The sequence below is a fragment of the Pipistrellus kuhlii genome, unplaced genomic scaffold (genome assembly GCF_014108245.1).
Source record: "Pipistrellus kuhlii isolate mPipKuh1 unplaced genomic scaffold, mPipKuh1.p scaffold_m20_p_2, whole genome shotgun sequence".
NCBI lineage: Eukaryota > Metazoa > Chordata > Mammalia > Chiroptera > Vespertilionidae > Pipistrellus > Pipistrellus kuhlii.
In genome coordinates this window covers 27,177,488-27,194,475 of record NW_023425515.1, presented here as the reverse complement: position 1 = coordinate 27,194,475, position 16,988 = coordinate 27,177,488, and the positions used below count along the sequence as shown (strand labels likewise).

General features: G+C 41.6%; 1 protein-coding gene across 4 annotated transcripts in view; it reads left to right on the top strand.

Annotated features, from left to right (window-relative positions):
• Positions 1–16,988, top strand: part of PLD1 (phospholipase D1) — a 190,118-nt gene that overhangs the window by 127,413 nt on the left and 45,717 nt on the right. For 3 of the 4 annotated variants that reach the window (XM_045583669.1, XM_036444503.2, XM_036444504.2), the window contains 7 exons: positions 1,294–1,494; positions 3,426–3,648; positions 4,195–4,308; positions 10,843–10,971; positions 11,913–12,031; positions 13,428–13,541; positions 15,876–15,986. In XM_045583669.1, the coding sequence (XP_045439625.1) occupies positions 1,294–1,494; positions 3,426–3,648; positions 4,195–4,308; positions 10,843–10,971; positions 11,913–12,031; positions 13,428–13,541; positions 15,876–15,986 (1,011 nt within the window). The remainder of the gene's footprint in view (positions 1–1,293; positions 1,495–3,425; positions 3,649–4,194; positions 4,309–10,842; positions 10,972–11,912; positions 12,032–13,427; positions 13,542–15,875; positions 15,987–16,988) is intronic. The other variant, XM_036444505.2, reaches the window with a different exon arrangement.

The window sequence follows — 16,988 nt, the reverse complement described above, 5'->3', positions numbered from 1 at the left end:
CCCTCATTAAGATGATCCCAGAATTCTCTAAAATGTGATCTCCCTGGGGCATCCCTTGAATATTGATAGCAACAAAGAGAGCTCCTTTAGGACTTTAAATACTTTTCTTTTAAAAATATATATATACATTTTTATTGATTTCAGAGAGAAAGGGAAAGGGAGAGAGAGAGAAACATCAATGATGAGAGAGAATCATTGATTGGCTGCCTCCTGCATGCCTCAAACTGGTAATCGAGCCCGCAACCTGGGCATGTGCCCTCACTGGGAATAGGACCCTGACCTCCTGGTTCACAGGTCGATGCTCAACCACTGAGCCATGCTGGCCAGGCCTTAAAGTACTTTTCTTTTTTTTATTATTTTTTTAAAAATATATTTTATTGATTTTGTACAGAGAGGAAGGGAGAGAGATAGAGAGTTAGAAACATCCATGAGAGAGAGTCATCGATCAGCTGCCTCTTGCATACCCCCTACTGGGGATATGCCCGCAACCAAGGTACATGCCCTTGATTGGAATCGAACCCGGGACCCTTCAGTCCCCAAGCCGACGCTCTATCCATTGAGCCAAACCGGTCTCGGCTAAAGTACTTTTCTTAATAGCATATTGTATAAAATACTAATAAAGTAAACAAGCACAACAAGCAATTCAAAGAAAGCTATTTGTTATTTTACCAAAGGCCTAAAGCTTATCAATAAATACTTCCCAGTCAGCCCTGGCCAGTATTCTCAGTGGGTAGAGAATTGGCCCATGCACCAAAGGGTCTTAGGTTCCATTCCTGCATTTAGAGAGAATTCTTTACAAGTAGGAAGTTAATAACTCCTCAACGTACCCTTCAAATTCAGAGCTGCCAAAATATCTTTCTCCCTATATTCACGTGCTTCCTATGTTGACTCCATGGCTGCCAAAAGATCAATATAGTTATCAAAAAATTTGTCACAGATAGAGATGTTGTTTAAATATTTTTTATTTGTTTTTAAATAATACCATATATATCCTTTAGAAGGGAGAGAGAATGAGCTATTTCACTGAGCTGACTTCTTTAGGAATATGTGCCGAAATTTCAAGCTAAATGGCAGTTGCCCCAAAATGTAGTGCGGGTGGGGGTTTGGGAAGGCTTCAGATGTAACTAGAAGTCTTCCTAGTTAAATACTAGAAATAAAAGGAGAAGTTTGGGGATTTTCTTTGATGTACACAGAGCCCATTTTGGTATTTGAATTATAGAAAATGCCACTCAGGGGTGAAAACAGAAGAACATTTAAAAAATCATGTTACATATGCAATTTTTTTCTCTTAAGGTGATGAGGCACCCAGATCACGTGTCCTCCGCCGTATATCTGTGGGCTCATCATGAGAAACTTGTCATCATCGACCAGTCGGTGGCCTTTGTGGGTGGGATCGATCTGGCCTATGGCAGGTGGGATGACAATGAGCACAGACTCACAGACGTGGGCAGCGTGAAGCGTGTCGTCTCTGGACCGTCGATGTGCTCCCTCCCAGTGAGTAATTTCACCTTTACAGAACTGCATAATAATTTGTGTAAATATATATTACTAGAGGCCTGGTGCACGTGAGCTCCCTTGGTGAGATGACAGGCACCGGGCCAAAACCCGTAGTCCAACATCCCCCAGGGATGTAGTAGTGTGGGAAGCAGCAGGCGACTGGGGAGGAGCCTGGGCCGGGTGCCTCATCATTCCCATTCATCTTGGCCCCACTGTGCCTGCCACCACTGGGTAAGCTTGCTGCCACTTCACTGTGGTTTCTGAGCACCTGTCCTAGGGCGATACTGGTGTGGCCATGTCTGAGAAATTGCCGCAGGCTCACACCCAGTCAGTCCCAATGCTGGTCCAGATCCTGGTTCCAGTCCAGATGGGGGAGGGGCACACAGGGGGAGTGTCCATAGGAGAGGCTCACACCACCACAGCTGCACTTGCCAGCAGTGAGCCCAGCATCTGGCATCTGTCAATTAGCTGAGCAGTGTTCCCACTGTGGGAGTGCACTGACCATCAGGGGGCAGCTCCTGCATTGAGCGTCTGTTCCCTGGTGGTCAGTGCATTTCATAGCAATGGGTTGAATGGTCAAAGGGTCAAACAGTTGCTTCAGCTTTTATATATAAGGACTAGAAGCCCAGTGCATGAAATTTGTGCATGTTTAGGGTCTCTAGCGGCTGCCAGCTGCTGGCCAGGGCCTCCATTCCCCAGCTGCGAGCTGCTGGCTAGGACCTTTCTTCATTCTGTGTGGCTCCCTGGTGGTCAACACACGTCCTATCGAGCAATTGAACTCCCGGTCAGTCGAACTCCTGAAGGGACACTTTGCATATTAGGATTTTATGTAGATAGATAGCCTGACTGATTGATTGAATGAGAGTGCCATTAAGTCAAACATAGACACACCTGGTTTGTTTCTTCTCTCGTAAGAAGAGAAAATATTATAGATTCAGTGGAGCATTTGCTCTCTCTCATACTCCACTCCTTTGTTGTACATTTAAATTAAAGATTTATTTGCTATTAGGATACAGTTTATAAACAAAAATGTGAAGCAATTGAACTTTAAGTTAAATAAGCTGACTTATTATAGGCAGGTAACTGCCAAGGTTTTTGGAATCTTCCTACTTAAAGAGATATAAAATAGGATAGGTAACTCTATTTGAAAGTAGGAGGTTAATAACTTCACAAACTACCTTTAAACCAAGAGCTGCCAACATATATCTATATCCTTATATTCATATACTTATTATCTCAACTCAAGTGGTTGCCAGAACATCAATATATGTATTAAAAAAGTATATAGCCGAGACCGGTTTGGCTCAGTGGTAGAGTGTCGGTCTGCGGACTGAAAGGTCCCAGGTTCGATTCCGGTCAGGGGCATGTATGTTGGTTGCGGGCACATCCCCGGTAGGGGGTGTGCAAGAGGCAGCTGGTCGGTGTTTTTCTCTCATCGACATTTCTAGCTCTCTATCTCTCTCCCTTCCTCTCTGTAAAAAATCAATAAAATATATTTTTAAAAAAAGTATATAGACTTCCTCCTATTTTACTGCTGGCTACGTTGGTACTTTTTCTGGGAAAACTGAAATGTAGTGAATTGGTAACAGAGAGGATAACTGACAGAAAAAGCACTGCTTACTTAATATTTAGCAGAGAAAGTTCATTGAGGGTAACTTATATAATTGTGTTTGAGATAAGCCAATTAATTGAAATGACATTTCAGGAATTTGGCCTGAAAGAATAACTACAATGGAACACCTGCTGTGCCTTTGGCTCTATGTAAACCAATCACAAGAATCCCTACTGCCCTGCAGCTGACCTCACACCTCACTGTGTGTCTGTTAGAAACTTCTGTCCTGTGCCACTGTACACCTCACCCAACTGGAATGAAAGGGCCACGGCTCAGTGTATTTGATGCAGTGTCTTTTTTGTTTTGTTTTTAATAGTCTTCACAGGCTGAAATGACAGGATCTATGGAATCCTTAAGCCTCAAAGATAAAAAGGAGTCTGCTAAAGATCTGCCCATCCTGAAGAGTGCTGATGACATGGATTCAAAACTGAAAGGCATAGGCAAACCCAGAAAGTTTTCCAAATTCAGCCTCTACAGGCAGCTGCACAGGCACCACCTGCACGGCTCTGACAGCCTCAGCAGCATCGACAGCGCCTCCAGTAAGTCATCCTTGTGATTAAACCTGATCGGGCCCACGATCTGTGCCTCTGTAGCCAGACACTGCACCCCTGCTTTTAGAATCTACGTTCCTATGGTGGAGTAAATGGGTCAGTGCCGACAGGTCACTGGATCATCGTATTCCACATCTTGCCATCGCATTATAGAACAGATTTATTGCTATATTCACACAAGTCATCTCAACAAACACAAGTCATGCTTCTGATGGTAGCAGAATGACTAGTTTAGAAGAAGAAAAAAAACACATTTCATTTCTCTTCCCATCCAGAAATACAACAAGCATTTCTCCTCAAACATCAGGTTTTCTGCATCTGAGCAATGTGCTGTTCTTTTTAGCCTGGCGATTTTCTGTGGCCCAGGACCTGTGACTGCTTTGATAGCCTTGCCTCATTTTAAAAAATGATCACCTCTGCTTTCCAGTCTAGAAAACCTGAGATAGATATAGATAGATAGATAGATAGATAGATAGATAGATAGATATTTCTTTGTAACAAACAAACAACAAAAACACTCTTAACTTTCTCCAGGTTATTCTAATCACTGTAGAAGTCGTCAGAATTTAATCCATGGTCTAAAGCCCCACTTGAAACTCTTTCGCTCCTCCAATGATACTGAGGAGGGGCTCGCTAGACCTTCCGCAGGTAAGTCACCTTCCCAGGCTTCAGCTTGTACTGCATGGCCAGTGAGTGTGTTTCTGGATCGTCTTTCTGTCCACGCAGTTTGCACACCACACATACTGAGAACAAAGCCTGGGGGACGTCCACGGGATTCCTACAATCCTAACGCTGAGACGAGACATCGCCTAAGCAGGGTACACCTGCAGTCCCGTGGGGCTTTAGTTCTGTGGAAGGTGGGAGGGTTTCCCTGATGATCCAGAAAGACGTTCCTGAGGAGGGGACGTTGGAGTTGGGTTTGGAAGTCATGTCATTGGGTAGGTGAGGATATGAAGACATTGCAGGGAAAGGAAAGGAGGTGATGGAATGGGAACGCACCAAGTGCTTCTACATGTTAGAAAACTCATCCTTCAAGTTGATAGGACCAGGAAGAGAGGTGGCAGTCATGTTTGACCTTCTAAACATAAATAAAGGAGTCATGCTCTAAAGGTGAATTTTTAGACATTGTAATCGGATAACCTTTCGTTAGAAGAACCACACGCTTGAGGAACACATTATCAGGCCTAATTTATGATGGTGGGAATGAAGAGGATTGGGCAGTGGGTCAGATATAGGGACAAGTTGTCATGATAATATATGTAGCAGCCGCAGTAAAATCGCAGGCTAGTGTTTATGGTGTGCAGACTCTCTGAGGTCATTGCCGGGAGCACCCCCTTATCTCCCTTTTACAGATGAGGTGACTCAGGTCCAGAGGTGATAAGTGACTTACGAAGTAAATCCCTTCCAGCGCCCATGGTTAGGATTTGTGATTGAGCAGAAATGCAGATTGCTGCGTCACGGTCTTTTGACCTAGTGGCCTGTGGAGATGGCTGACGTGGAGCCCAGCTAACAGGGCCAGATGTGAGTCATTCCCGGTGGCAGAGACTAAAGAAACCCAATGAATTAAGCTGGACCTTGGGCAGTGGTGCCCAGCATTCTTTGGTCTGGGGAATTTGCATTTTAAAAACTGATTATATTTATTGAACTAAAGCTCCTATGCAATCATTAAATAAGTTTGTATGTTGTAAATCATAACATTGACAGACCTTAAAAAATGGGGAAAACTGTAGATAAGGAGACATTTTATTTATTTAGCATAAAGCATGTACTTGATGTATATGTGGGCTCAGGGTGTCGCCCACATAGGCATCAGAATTGTGACGAACATACTAAGTGTTTCATCCCCTTGAGGGACTGCGCTCTTTTATAAACTGTCAGTGGGGATATATATATGATTCATTGGTTTCATTAAATAAGTACTTAATAAGCTCCTATTATATGCCAATCACTGCTCTATGTACTAGGAATCTACAGTGAAAAAAAAAAAAGATGAAATTCAATTAACTAGTTGGATGTTAAGGATGGGAATTGTATATATAAATATCTCATCAAACACAACATATCAGGTGGTGAAAATTATTGTGGAGAACAGGGGAAGGGGACAGACAGAGGGGAGAAATTATGATTTTATATCAGGTTGTTCAGAAAATGCTTCTCTAATGAGGTGAGTTTTAAAAAGAGATCAAAAGGAAGAGAAGAATGAGGCTAAGAGAAGAGCTGAGTGGAAGAGGTTCCCACCAGAGGTATAGCAAGTGTGAGGGCTGAGAAGCAGGAGAGTATCAGTGTTTCCAGGACTGAGCTGGAGGGACCAGGAAGGGGGCAAAGTCTGGGTCGATTACATTACATAAGGTCTTGCAGCCTTTGTAAGGGCTTTCCCTTTGAGCGAGATAGAAAGCCATTGGAAGGTCTTGAGTGGACGATGAACAAGGTCTGACTTAGATTTTTACAGACACATTCTTTACAGCAGACCTGAGAGGCAAGTAGTGACACATCTTGAAGTGGCACTCATGGCATTTGCTGATACTCTGCTTGTGGGGTGTGAGAGACGGAGAGGACTCTTTTCATGAATTACGTTAAATTGCAGTTTAATTTTTAATATGGAAAAACCCACAACTGTGTGTAAAAAAGGAAGCTAAGTCCTTCTGGAGCAGTGCTTTGCAAAGCCTGTTCCTTGGGCCCTGGTGCTTCTCAGGGGTCCTGCACAGGATTCTGAGGAGGTGAGCCCTGGACCTCCCACCCTGTTGGTATTTGATTCAACCAGAGCCATCCTGCTAGTACATTTTTATGTATTGGAGTTCTGTGTGAATTTGCATTGAAAAAAAAAGTAAGTTTTAACTATTAATAATAAAGGAAGTTTAAAGAACATAGCTCTGTATTTAAATCACATAATGACTTACACCAATATTATTTTATAGGAATTGAAACACAAATCAAACATAGAGTAACTCTATATCAGAAACTATAGGCCCTGGTGCAAGAAACTTTGTACACTTGAGGCGGGGGGGTTTCCTCAGGTTGGTCTGCTCCCTATCTCAGTCCAGGACCCCTCAGGGGATGTCTGACTGCCAGCTTAGGCCTGCTCCCTGGGGGATCAGGCCTAAGCTGGAAGTCAGTCATCTCTCTGGCAGCCCAGGAGCCCTCAGGGGATGTCCAACTAATGGCTTAGTACTGCCAAGGGGGAGGGAGAGGCTCCCACCACCACTGCTGTGCTTGCAACTGCCAACCCAGCTTGTGGCTGAACAGAGCTACCCAAGTGGGTGCACACTGACCTATGGTGCACGTCATAGCGACTGGCCATTCCCAGTCATTCCCCTGTTAGAGTCAATTTTTTTTTTAATATAGGATTAGAAACTGAGTTTCGCTGAGTTAATAACTTGCTTTTTGGAGGCAGTGAACTGTGGTAGCTTCTCTGCAGTGTCAGTTTCCCTGGAATGCATGAGGCCGTGGGGAACCTGGTGCCCAGTGAACCTTACATGTGATGCACACAGTCAGTATGGAGTGTGCACACAAGATCACTATGAGGGTTTTTTTTATTGATTTTTTACAGAGAGAAAGAGAGAGGGATAGAGAGAAACATCAATGATAGAGAAACATCTATCAGCTGGGGATGTGCCCGCAACCAAGGTACATGCCTTTGACCAGAATTGAACCTGGGACCTTTCACCGCAGGCCAATGCTCTATCCACTGAGCCAAACCAGTTTTGGTTCACTATGAGTTTTTAAGCAGAAAAACTGCACCAAAATCCATTCATCTTAAATGTGATTAGTAACTATAGTAGATTTCTGTAGTACATATTGTCATTCAAAATCAGTTAACCATCTTCAATATGTTTTTTTTTCTCTCTCTCTTTCTAAATTATATTTCAAGATGGAGAATTTCAAATTGGCATTTCTTTGATTGAGACTCTCTCAGTTAAAAAGGGTTGAATTTTACTCCTCTTATATTCAGTGACTGTTGCTATCTTTTTCATTTAAGCAAAAATTAGACAGCTGAGGGAGGAAGTCATTTTTGCAATTAAGTTGAGACAGGTGTTTCTGCCGACGTAAGAGACATTCAAGCCTGTAGAGAATTTTTATTTGAGTTTATCTGAGTCAAACTGACAGTAATTGCCATGAAGCAAAACCTCCACGGATTGAGGAAATGCTCTGGAGAATGACAGTTTTGCAGTTAATCTTATACATTCCAATTAAAGCAGGAGGCGTGAGGAGGGTCATGTGAAATCCACCCATGACCCATTAGGGAGGCAGGAGAAAGCAGGGCAGGGAAATCTCTGAGATTGGTAAGGGGTAACATGAAGTGACAAATACTTGTAGTTTCTGTGGTTACTGCTCGGAGTTGTATAAGCACCAATGAGGGGCAGGAACAGACTCTTTCCCTCAACTTTTGCAGCCAGAGTCTGGGCCACCGAGGAATGAGGACTGCAGAAACCTGGTGTGAAAAACCTGTGCTGAACAACTAACTAGGCAGGTGCAATTGTGAAATTAACCGGGAGCCAGATGCAGACTAAGAGCAGCTCAGCTCAGCGTTGCTGATGTTAAACGTCCTGTATTCCTGCTCGTTGGTGCTCATACAACTCTGAGCAGTAATTGCAGTAACGACGAGCATTTGGCTCTTTTGCCTATTTCATTTGTTCTTAGGAGGACCCCTATTTGTTTGGAATAGGTTAGGCCATGAACTAAACACACATTTGAATTATGAGCAGGTTGAAATCATTTAGCACCAAGACAATTTCCTGAATCAAAGAATATTCTTGCCGAAACCAGTTTGGCTCAGTGGATAGAGCGTCGGCTTGCGGACTCAGGGGTCCCGGGTTTGATTCCGGTCAAGGGCATGTACATTGGTTGCAGGCACAACCCCAGTGGGGGGTGTACAAGAGGCAGCTGATAGATGTTTCTAACTCTCTATCCCTCTCTCTTCCTCTCTGTAAAAAAACAATAAAATATATTAAAAAGAAAAAAAAAAGAATTCTCTTGGTTTTGTTTTTCTTATATAACTGATTGGTAGGTGAAAGATCATTTTTCAGCAACTGCATGTGAGTATATGTAAAACTTGAGTTTTTAGCAAAGGCCAGCTTAGGAGTACCCTAATTAAGTTAATAACAATGTCCCTACTTATATAGTTTAGATTTAAAAAATTTGACTTTCCAAAGAAATTTCAATAGTTGTAGTGTTGATATTTGGCTCTGTTGACTAATGAGTTTGCCGACTACTGGCTTAGAGTTTTTCAATGCATAAAAACAAATTTTATATACATATGGGTTGTTGTTGTTTAATTCGAAATTTGTCTTATTATTTATCTCACTCTTGTCTCTTTTTTCTTTCTTTCTTTTATTTTATTTTGTAACAAAGTTCCATCCTTTCTATAAAGAGCCTTCAGGTGAGCAAACAGACCTGCCAGTACTTTGATCTCTCAGTCTTACCAAGCAAGAAAATAAATCACTGGGAGAAGTCAATGGAATTCTATCTTTTTAACATTTCAGTTTCGTTCATATTTAGCACTTTAAGACATTTTTCTTTTACAGAAAATTTCAATAACTACTGAAGGTTAATTATTCAGCTTGAGCTAGAATATTCGCAGTGTGTGGGGTGATTGCTTAAAAACCTTTGTTCTGGATATACTTACTGATTGCCTACTGAGTGCCAGGAGCTACACCTGGAGGGAGTTTATAGATGAGTAGGGGCAGGGAGGGAGCATCCTTACACAATTGTGTCACAGAATCAGAGGCACTGGGGTGTGCAAGTATTAAGTCCTATAGCAGAGCTAGTTAGTGACTGTCAGTCCCTACTAGGACATGGGGTGTCTCTAGGGCATATGACAGCCATGTGACTCTTGAAGGATGATATCAGGCTGAGAGGGAAGGAACAGCATTCCAGGCAAGAAGGAAAAAATGTGACAACTGGACAGAGACATGACAAACCAGCCTGTCAAAACTCAGTGAGGCATGTGATTGATAGGCATGGGGCCTGGACTGTATGGGGAAGAGCAAAGACGAGAGAGAGAGAGAGAGAGAGAGAGAGAGAGAGAGAGAGAGAGAGAGAGAGAGAGAGAGAGAGAGAGATTGGTACCCCATTTGGAAAGAGTCTTCTATACACATGAAACCCTTAGGATGTGACCCTGTCTAGGCAGAAGGTGATCCTGGAAGGCTTTTAAGCAGGGAGTCTGCAGTTTGAAAAGACAGTTCTGGGACAGTGTGGTGGTAGGGAGACCAGTTCAGCACTCTCACTGGCTACTGCATGTGCTACCATTTATTCATTCAACAAATACTTTTGCAACTGATGTCTGTATGTTAAATGCTTCTTTTGTGCCAAGCCATGCATCTGTGATTTGTAGTTTTGTTAGTCTTCCTGCTTAGTTGTCTCAATGGCCAATATAGCCCATAAACATACAATTTTAGTCAAAGTATCGACCCCTGAGTAAAATTGTCCTGCAAAGCTCTTTGTGAAGTGTTGCAGTAAATGGCTGCTTTTGTGTGTGTATAGTCATAAGCTTCTGTTTGTCATTGTGATGAGTTTTATGGTTGTCATTTATGATTTCCGGAATAAAGAATGTTATCATCTGAAAATCTTAGCTGACATCTAGGCCAAATTCTTTGTTAATGGTGATGTTCACTTAGCTCAGTGGTAGGCAAACTGTGGCTCACGAGCCAAATGCGGTTCTTTGGCCCCTTGAGTGTGGCTCTTCCACAAAATACCACATGCGGGCACACACATACTGTGCAGTTGAAACTTCAGGCCCCGTGTGCAGAAGTCGGTTTTCGGCTCTCAAAAGAAATTTCGTTCCTTGTACTGTTGATATTTGGCTCTGTTGATTAATGAGTTTGCTGACCACTGACTTAGCTGGTTAATTCCAGGTCTGGACTGTGGGCTGTTTCAAGTTCTTGATTCATAGTTAACCCTGTGGTCCTTTCTTCCAGCGAGCTGATGGATGGTAAACCTAAGGAGGTTAAATTTCATTGTCACATGGTGAACCCGGTCATAGCCCCAGCTGCCCACTACTAATAAACTTAAGGGTTATAAAACTTTGTCAGGCACAGCCTCAGATGGAGTAGACATATTCTGCCGTAGTAATGAGTCTTAAGAAGGAGAGTTAAGAAGTCTACAGGTGTTTCATAAATGAGAGTTGAGCCTCCCTCCCTGGGGCCCACCTGTACTATCTCTGAGTGGGTCTTGCTGTGTCCACAGACACGGGCTCAGTCCGCAGTTTGCAGACAGGTGTGGGAGAGCTCCATGGGGAAACGCGGTTCTGGCATGGAAAGGACTACTGCAATTTCGTCTTCAAAGACTGGGTCCAGCTGGATAAACCTTTTGCTGGTGAGTACCTCAGTAGTGGATGGCTGCTTATATTTTCTCTTCTTGTTTGTCAATATCTAACAAGTATGCAAGTGCATGATCTAATATCTTGTTTTCCTTTGAATATTTGCTAAAACTTTGAAGAATATTAGCTAAATCATAATTCAGTCATATAATTAAGGATTGCTTATAATTATAGTAAGAAAAGAGAAAACACAAAATAGAGCTTACTTGTTTCAAACCATCAGGGAGCCGGCAAGTCCTCAATTCTGGTTGGAGCACCGCTCCTGTAGCTCCTTCTGCTGCCCCCTTCCCCCTCATAGCAGGCCTCTGCCCCTCCAGGCTGCTCCAGGCCTGCATATGCAAATTAACCTCCATCTTTGTTGGGTTAGTTTGCATGCTCACTGTGATTGGTTGTGGACGTAGCAGAGTGATGGGTAATTTGCATGTTTCTCTTTTATTAGGTAAGATACTTTGGGGATAATGATCTGTCCTTCTCTAAAAGATGGCACAGCCCCTTTGATCTTCTCCTCTTCTGCTTATCATCTTCATTTTTTGTCATTAAATTGACACATTTTTATATTATCTCTGTGCTTCTATGTCTAAGAGGAGATAGAGATGGCACTGCATATGTAGCCTGACGTTATTTCAAGAGGGAAAAACAGGAAAATATAATATCAAGTACATAGACTTAGTTTGTACCAGCTCACATCTTGCCTTGCCTAGTGACTATCTAATACTAAGTGAAGAGGAAACATATTTGGGGAGGTACACGGGGGACTGTGATCTATGCTTCACTTGGTTATGAAGGTATTGCTCCACCAAAGCCAAGAAATATACACATAAGTGGACATTACCACGTTCCCTTTGACTTATCATCTTAGGGTCAGCTCTTCGGGGGCCTATGGCTTCTGCCCCTGGCACAGAGTGAGTGATGATTCTTGCCTGGTGCACCTGGGCAGATTTCATTGACAGGTACTCCACCCCCCGGATGCCATGGCATGACATTGGCTGTGTGGTCCACGGGAAGGCGGCTCGTGATGTGGCCCGTCACTTCATCCAGCGCTGGAACTTCACAAAGGTACATGCATGGCTTTATCGAGGTTCAGTCCACAATACAGAGAGACAGGCCTGGGAGAGGAGATACCTAGGGGGTTGGAAGAGGCCTCGGTGGCCACAGCTGTGCCAGTCATCTGCTGTTGGGTGCCTGGGAGCCAGAGCTCCTGAGTCTCTGGGCAAAAGGAAATGTTCCTGAATGTTCACGTTGTAGATAATGTGGAGCACAGAAGAATAGATGCTACTATCAGGGTCAGTGGTTTTCACCCTTTAACGTCTTGGCTGTTTAGTGTTGATTAAGCATCTGGCCTGGCTTGTGCTCACCTGGAAGGCTACTGTAGGGGAATGGAAGTCTTGTTTAGATGGCAGAGCTCAAACTTTCAAGTCGTTCCAATCCTGACATTGCACTGGGTTCGTATTGGAGAGGGGGTTCTTAGCAAAATGAACAGGATGAGGGATGGAGCCATTTTGTTTTTATCCCAATTGTGTCTTCTTTAGGATGGCTTCATTACGCCTGGGAATTTGTCCTAACATTCATAAGTTATTAAGTTTCCTTTTTATTTACTTTAAAAAGTGAGAAGACATCATTATTCTTCACGGTAATTTGGGAAAAGACTTTTATCAAAAAAAAATTACTGTTTATAATGCTATATAAGTGAAAGTGATATTACTTTTAACCTACTAGGCAAGCAAAGATTTAAAAACAAAACAAAACAAACAAATAAAAAAAAACACTGCTAATACCTACAATTGGGTTTTGGATTTTTGATGTTCTTAAATCCTGCTTCTGGGGGCTAAATTGGTACAACACCAAAAACCTTCTTAAAAGGTATATAACCTTTTGACTCAGAAAATCTTTTTCAGGCAGTTAAGGAAATAACCCAATTAACTAATTTATTTTTATATTGCTTCCAATAATTCAAATAAAATGAAAAGTAACTGAAATGCTTATTAATAGTTATTATTAAACAAGTTATGATTTTCCATACAATTTGATAAGTTATTATTTTTTCATATCAAATGGTAATGATTTCCATACCAAATCATTACATGTCATATTTTAAAATAACATATAATGCTGTATTGCTATGGCAAGATATCTGCAACATAGTAAAATATCGGTTTACAAAAGAGTAACCCTCCTTTTGCAAATATATATCTCTGTAACTCAATTAAATGTAAGCTTTCTAAAGAATGCATGCCTACTACAAAAGGTAAAAGAAACAAAAAAAGGGGTTCTCCACCTATGGGAAATAGAGAAAACAACCAAAAACAATGTATTACCTCTTCACCTAGAAACATCCACTGTTAATTTTTTTTTCTGTTTCAAATAAACCTGAGTTTCTTTTATAATCAAAATGTGGAAGAATGGAACTGTTTTCTAATTTTTTAATTCTTTACCTTCTTTTTAATTGTTTTAGATTATGAAACCAAAATACCGGTCCCTGTCGTATCCTTTTCTACTTCCAAAATCTCACACGACAGCCCATGAGCTGAGATACCAAGTGCCTGAGTCCGTCCGTGCTAACGTGCAGGTCAGTCTCGCTTTTCTTTATCACAAGGGGCTGCTGGGCAAAAGGGCTCTTTCTGGACCAAGTGCCTGTGCCATTGCTTTCATCACATTTTTCAATGAGGACAACGCCAATCTTTCCAGTACACTTCCTAATTGTATACATTGCTCCCAGAGTTATATAGAATTAGGTCAGCATGTTCGGTGTAAGAATCTTCAAGGTAGCCTGCATTTTCAGAGTTATGCACCCTCGCCACAAAATTCAGCATACATTTGAATGGATTAAGAATAAAAAAACTTCTGTTTGTTCAACCTTTGTTATTTCTACTAATGGACAGTAGTGCAGTTCTTTGGGGATGATAGAAAATCAAGATATTTCCCAGTGTGATCATATTTATCTAAATTTACCTTATGAGTTTTCTTTTGAGATATTTGACTATATCTGGTCACAAGTATATTTTCCAGTTTTATTACACTGTTCATGTGATAAAATTAAATAAAGTGCTTTTTAGGGGGCTATTTTGTAATAAATGCCACACACTGTATAATTAAATAAGATTTTTAGGATGGCACAATCAATGATATTAGTACGTTTTAACTTTGAATTTCCGTAGCCTTATAGATCCAATTTTTGAAGTTATTGATTAGAGCAAAAATTGTACCAGATCTTTTATATACAAGAAAGGCAAAAGTAGTTTACAAGTGTTCATTTGTGGGGAGGGGAGGCATGCCAGTTAAATAAATAGCAATACAAGAACAAACCCTATGTTTCCTATACTCACAACTGTAAACCTACTTTTGCCTACCCCTTTATAACAGAAAAAAACTGACTATGCATTGGATCATTTTATATATTCCTAATATGTATAGATTATTATTTTTCCTTCAATTTCTGTTGACCTCATGAAGCAAAGCCTCAACATTCATTTCAAATCAGGAATAGGAAATCTATTTTTATAGTGATGCTTATGTGATGTCCTGTTATTATTATATTTAGGGAAGGTCAATTAATAAACATCTATTGAGCACCTACTATATGCCCAACACTGTACTGTGATACTAGTCCAAATGCTGACAGCCAATGGTTTCTTAGTGTTGAAAAGCCTTCCCTGTCATCTAGTGTGCCCTCCCAAACACATCTAATGTTCTCATGAGTGATAGCAAACAGTAACAGCCCTTACTAGGTGCCAGGCTCCTGCACATTCCATACTAATTCATTTAATTCTTTTTACCACCCTCCAGAGTAGATACTCCATTTTATAGAGTGGGAATCCGAGGCACAAAGAAGCTAAGAAACTTGACCAAGATCAAAGCCACTAAGTAATTGAGCTAAGCTTTGAATCTAGGCCAGTGGTCGGCAAACCATGGCTCACTAGCCACTTGAGTGTGGCTTTTCCACAAAATACCACATTTGGGCACACATGTACAGTGTGATTGAAACTTTGTGGCCCATTCACAGAAGTCAGTTTTCATTAGTCAACAGAGCCAAATATCAACAGTACAACGATTGAAATTTCTTTTGAGAGCCAAATTTTTTAAACTTAAACTTCTTCTAATGCCACTTCTTCAAAATAGACTCTCCTAGGTCATGGTATTTTGTGGACGAACCACATTCAAGAAACCAAAGAGCCGCATATGGCTCTTGAGCCACAGTTTGCCAACCACGAACCTAGGTGTCAATGTATTTAACATATATTCGGGTGACTGTGCTGGAAGCTCTTATTGTAATCTGGGTGGGAGCAGGTGAGTGTCTGAACGAAGGGAGGCAGCATGAGTGAGGAAGTGGAGAGCTCAAGTGACAGGGCCAGGATCAGTCAGCTAATTAAAAGTAGAATCAAGATTAGATCTCTAAATGACTCTAATTACTTTTTTAAGAGTATCTATTTGAGGGAAAGGAAGTAATCATATTATTTTCAAGTCAGAGCTAAGGTGGTCCTATCATATTGTTCATACCAGGACACTCTCGGGAGTATAAGTGGTACTATTAATAAATGCACCATAACACCAGGCATTCTGGTGAAATTGTGGAATTATCCTGGGAGAAGTACAAATGGGCATCCCACTCAGCCACCAGATGAGGTACTCCTGAAATACTCTTGATAGAAACACCTTCTTGTTTCCCATTTTGAATGACAATTGTGTTGAGTGGGAGAAGACATGTTCAGTACTTGATTGCCAGCTGGGCTCCTTTGTTATGGGTTATGCCCACCCACCTACTCTCCCTTGACCCACATGTGACACTCAAACCATTGTATTCATTTAGTTGTTTAAAAGCAAAAGGGCAGATTTCATTGTATCAGTGCATCTGGTGTGATCTCCATTGTCTTACGTTTGCTCATTTTTTATTGTTGCCTCATAGTTGCTCCGCTCTGCCACTGATTGGTCTGCTGGGATAAAGTACCATGAAGAGTCCATCCACACTGCGTACGTCCACGTGATAGAGAACAGCAAGCACTATATCTACATAGAAGTAAGTCTTGCTCATGTAAATTGCTATGACAACCTGCCTTCCCATCGATACCATAGACAAACTGCAGGGTCCCTGACCTCAGGACCTCCTGTATTAAGTGTATGTTGAGATGTGAAGAGGCCTTGGGCCACCTGAACTTTTACTTCCCCAGCACACCTGACATTTGCTTTGCATTCTTGTTAACTCAGGACTCTGATAGGAGTCCCCAGCTCCTTTTATTAAATGTATTAACTCATTGTAATGTTAATAGTCAGATATACCCCAACATGGAGGTATAAGTTTAGATTTGGCTGGAATTGGAGGGTGAAGTGTGAGGCACATACTGCTTCAGGGGAGCAGGCAGAAGGATAAGTTGCTAAAATAGAGAGCCCTGGACGCCACTGGTTTGGAAAGTGCAGCAAAGGAACATGGAAAAGGAAGATGCAAGAATATTGAGGGCAGGTACCACTTTCCTGAGTCCTGTGTGAACAACGATTTATTACAAAGCTTTTGCAGATCCCAGAGTTTGTGTCCAAAGAATAAGAGAAAACCTAGGGGACACTGGGTTTTACTCTGGGAACTTTGCAGTCCATCCTAAGCTACCTCGGAGCGCTTAGAAAATCCTGACAAAATAAAAAGTTATGATAATGCACCAGTCATTCAGAGCACGCCTCCCTTTTTTATTTTAGTCCTGTCCTTTCCATTGAGTTTTATAAAAACATATAAGTTTAGGTATATGGGAGATGCAGTAGCTGGAGGAAATCATTCCAGCCCTTTTTTCCTCCTGCTTGAGTTTTGATCCTCTCCCCTTCTACCCAGTGACTATTTATGGCAAGTAGGAAAGAATTAGAGATTTATTTTTTCACAGACATGGAGAAAGAGAAGACTGATTAAAAATATTGGCAGGCTAAATGCAATGTGGTATCCCAGATAGGAGTGTGCAACAGAAAAGGACATTACTGAACTCTAGATAAAGTCTGGAATTTAGAAATATTGATATGATTAGTGATATTGATTTCAAAA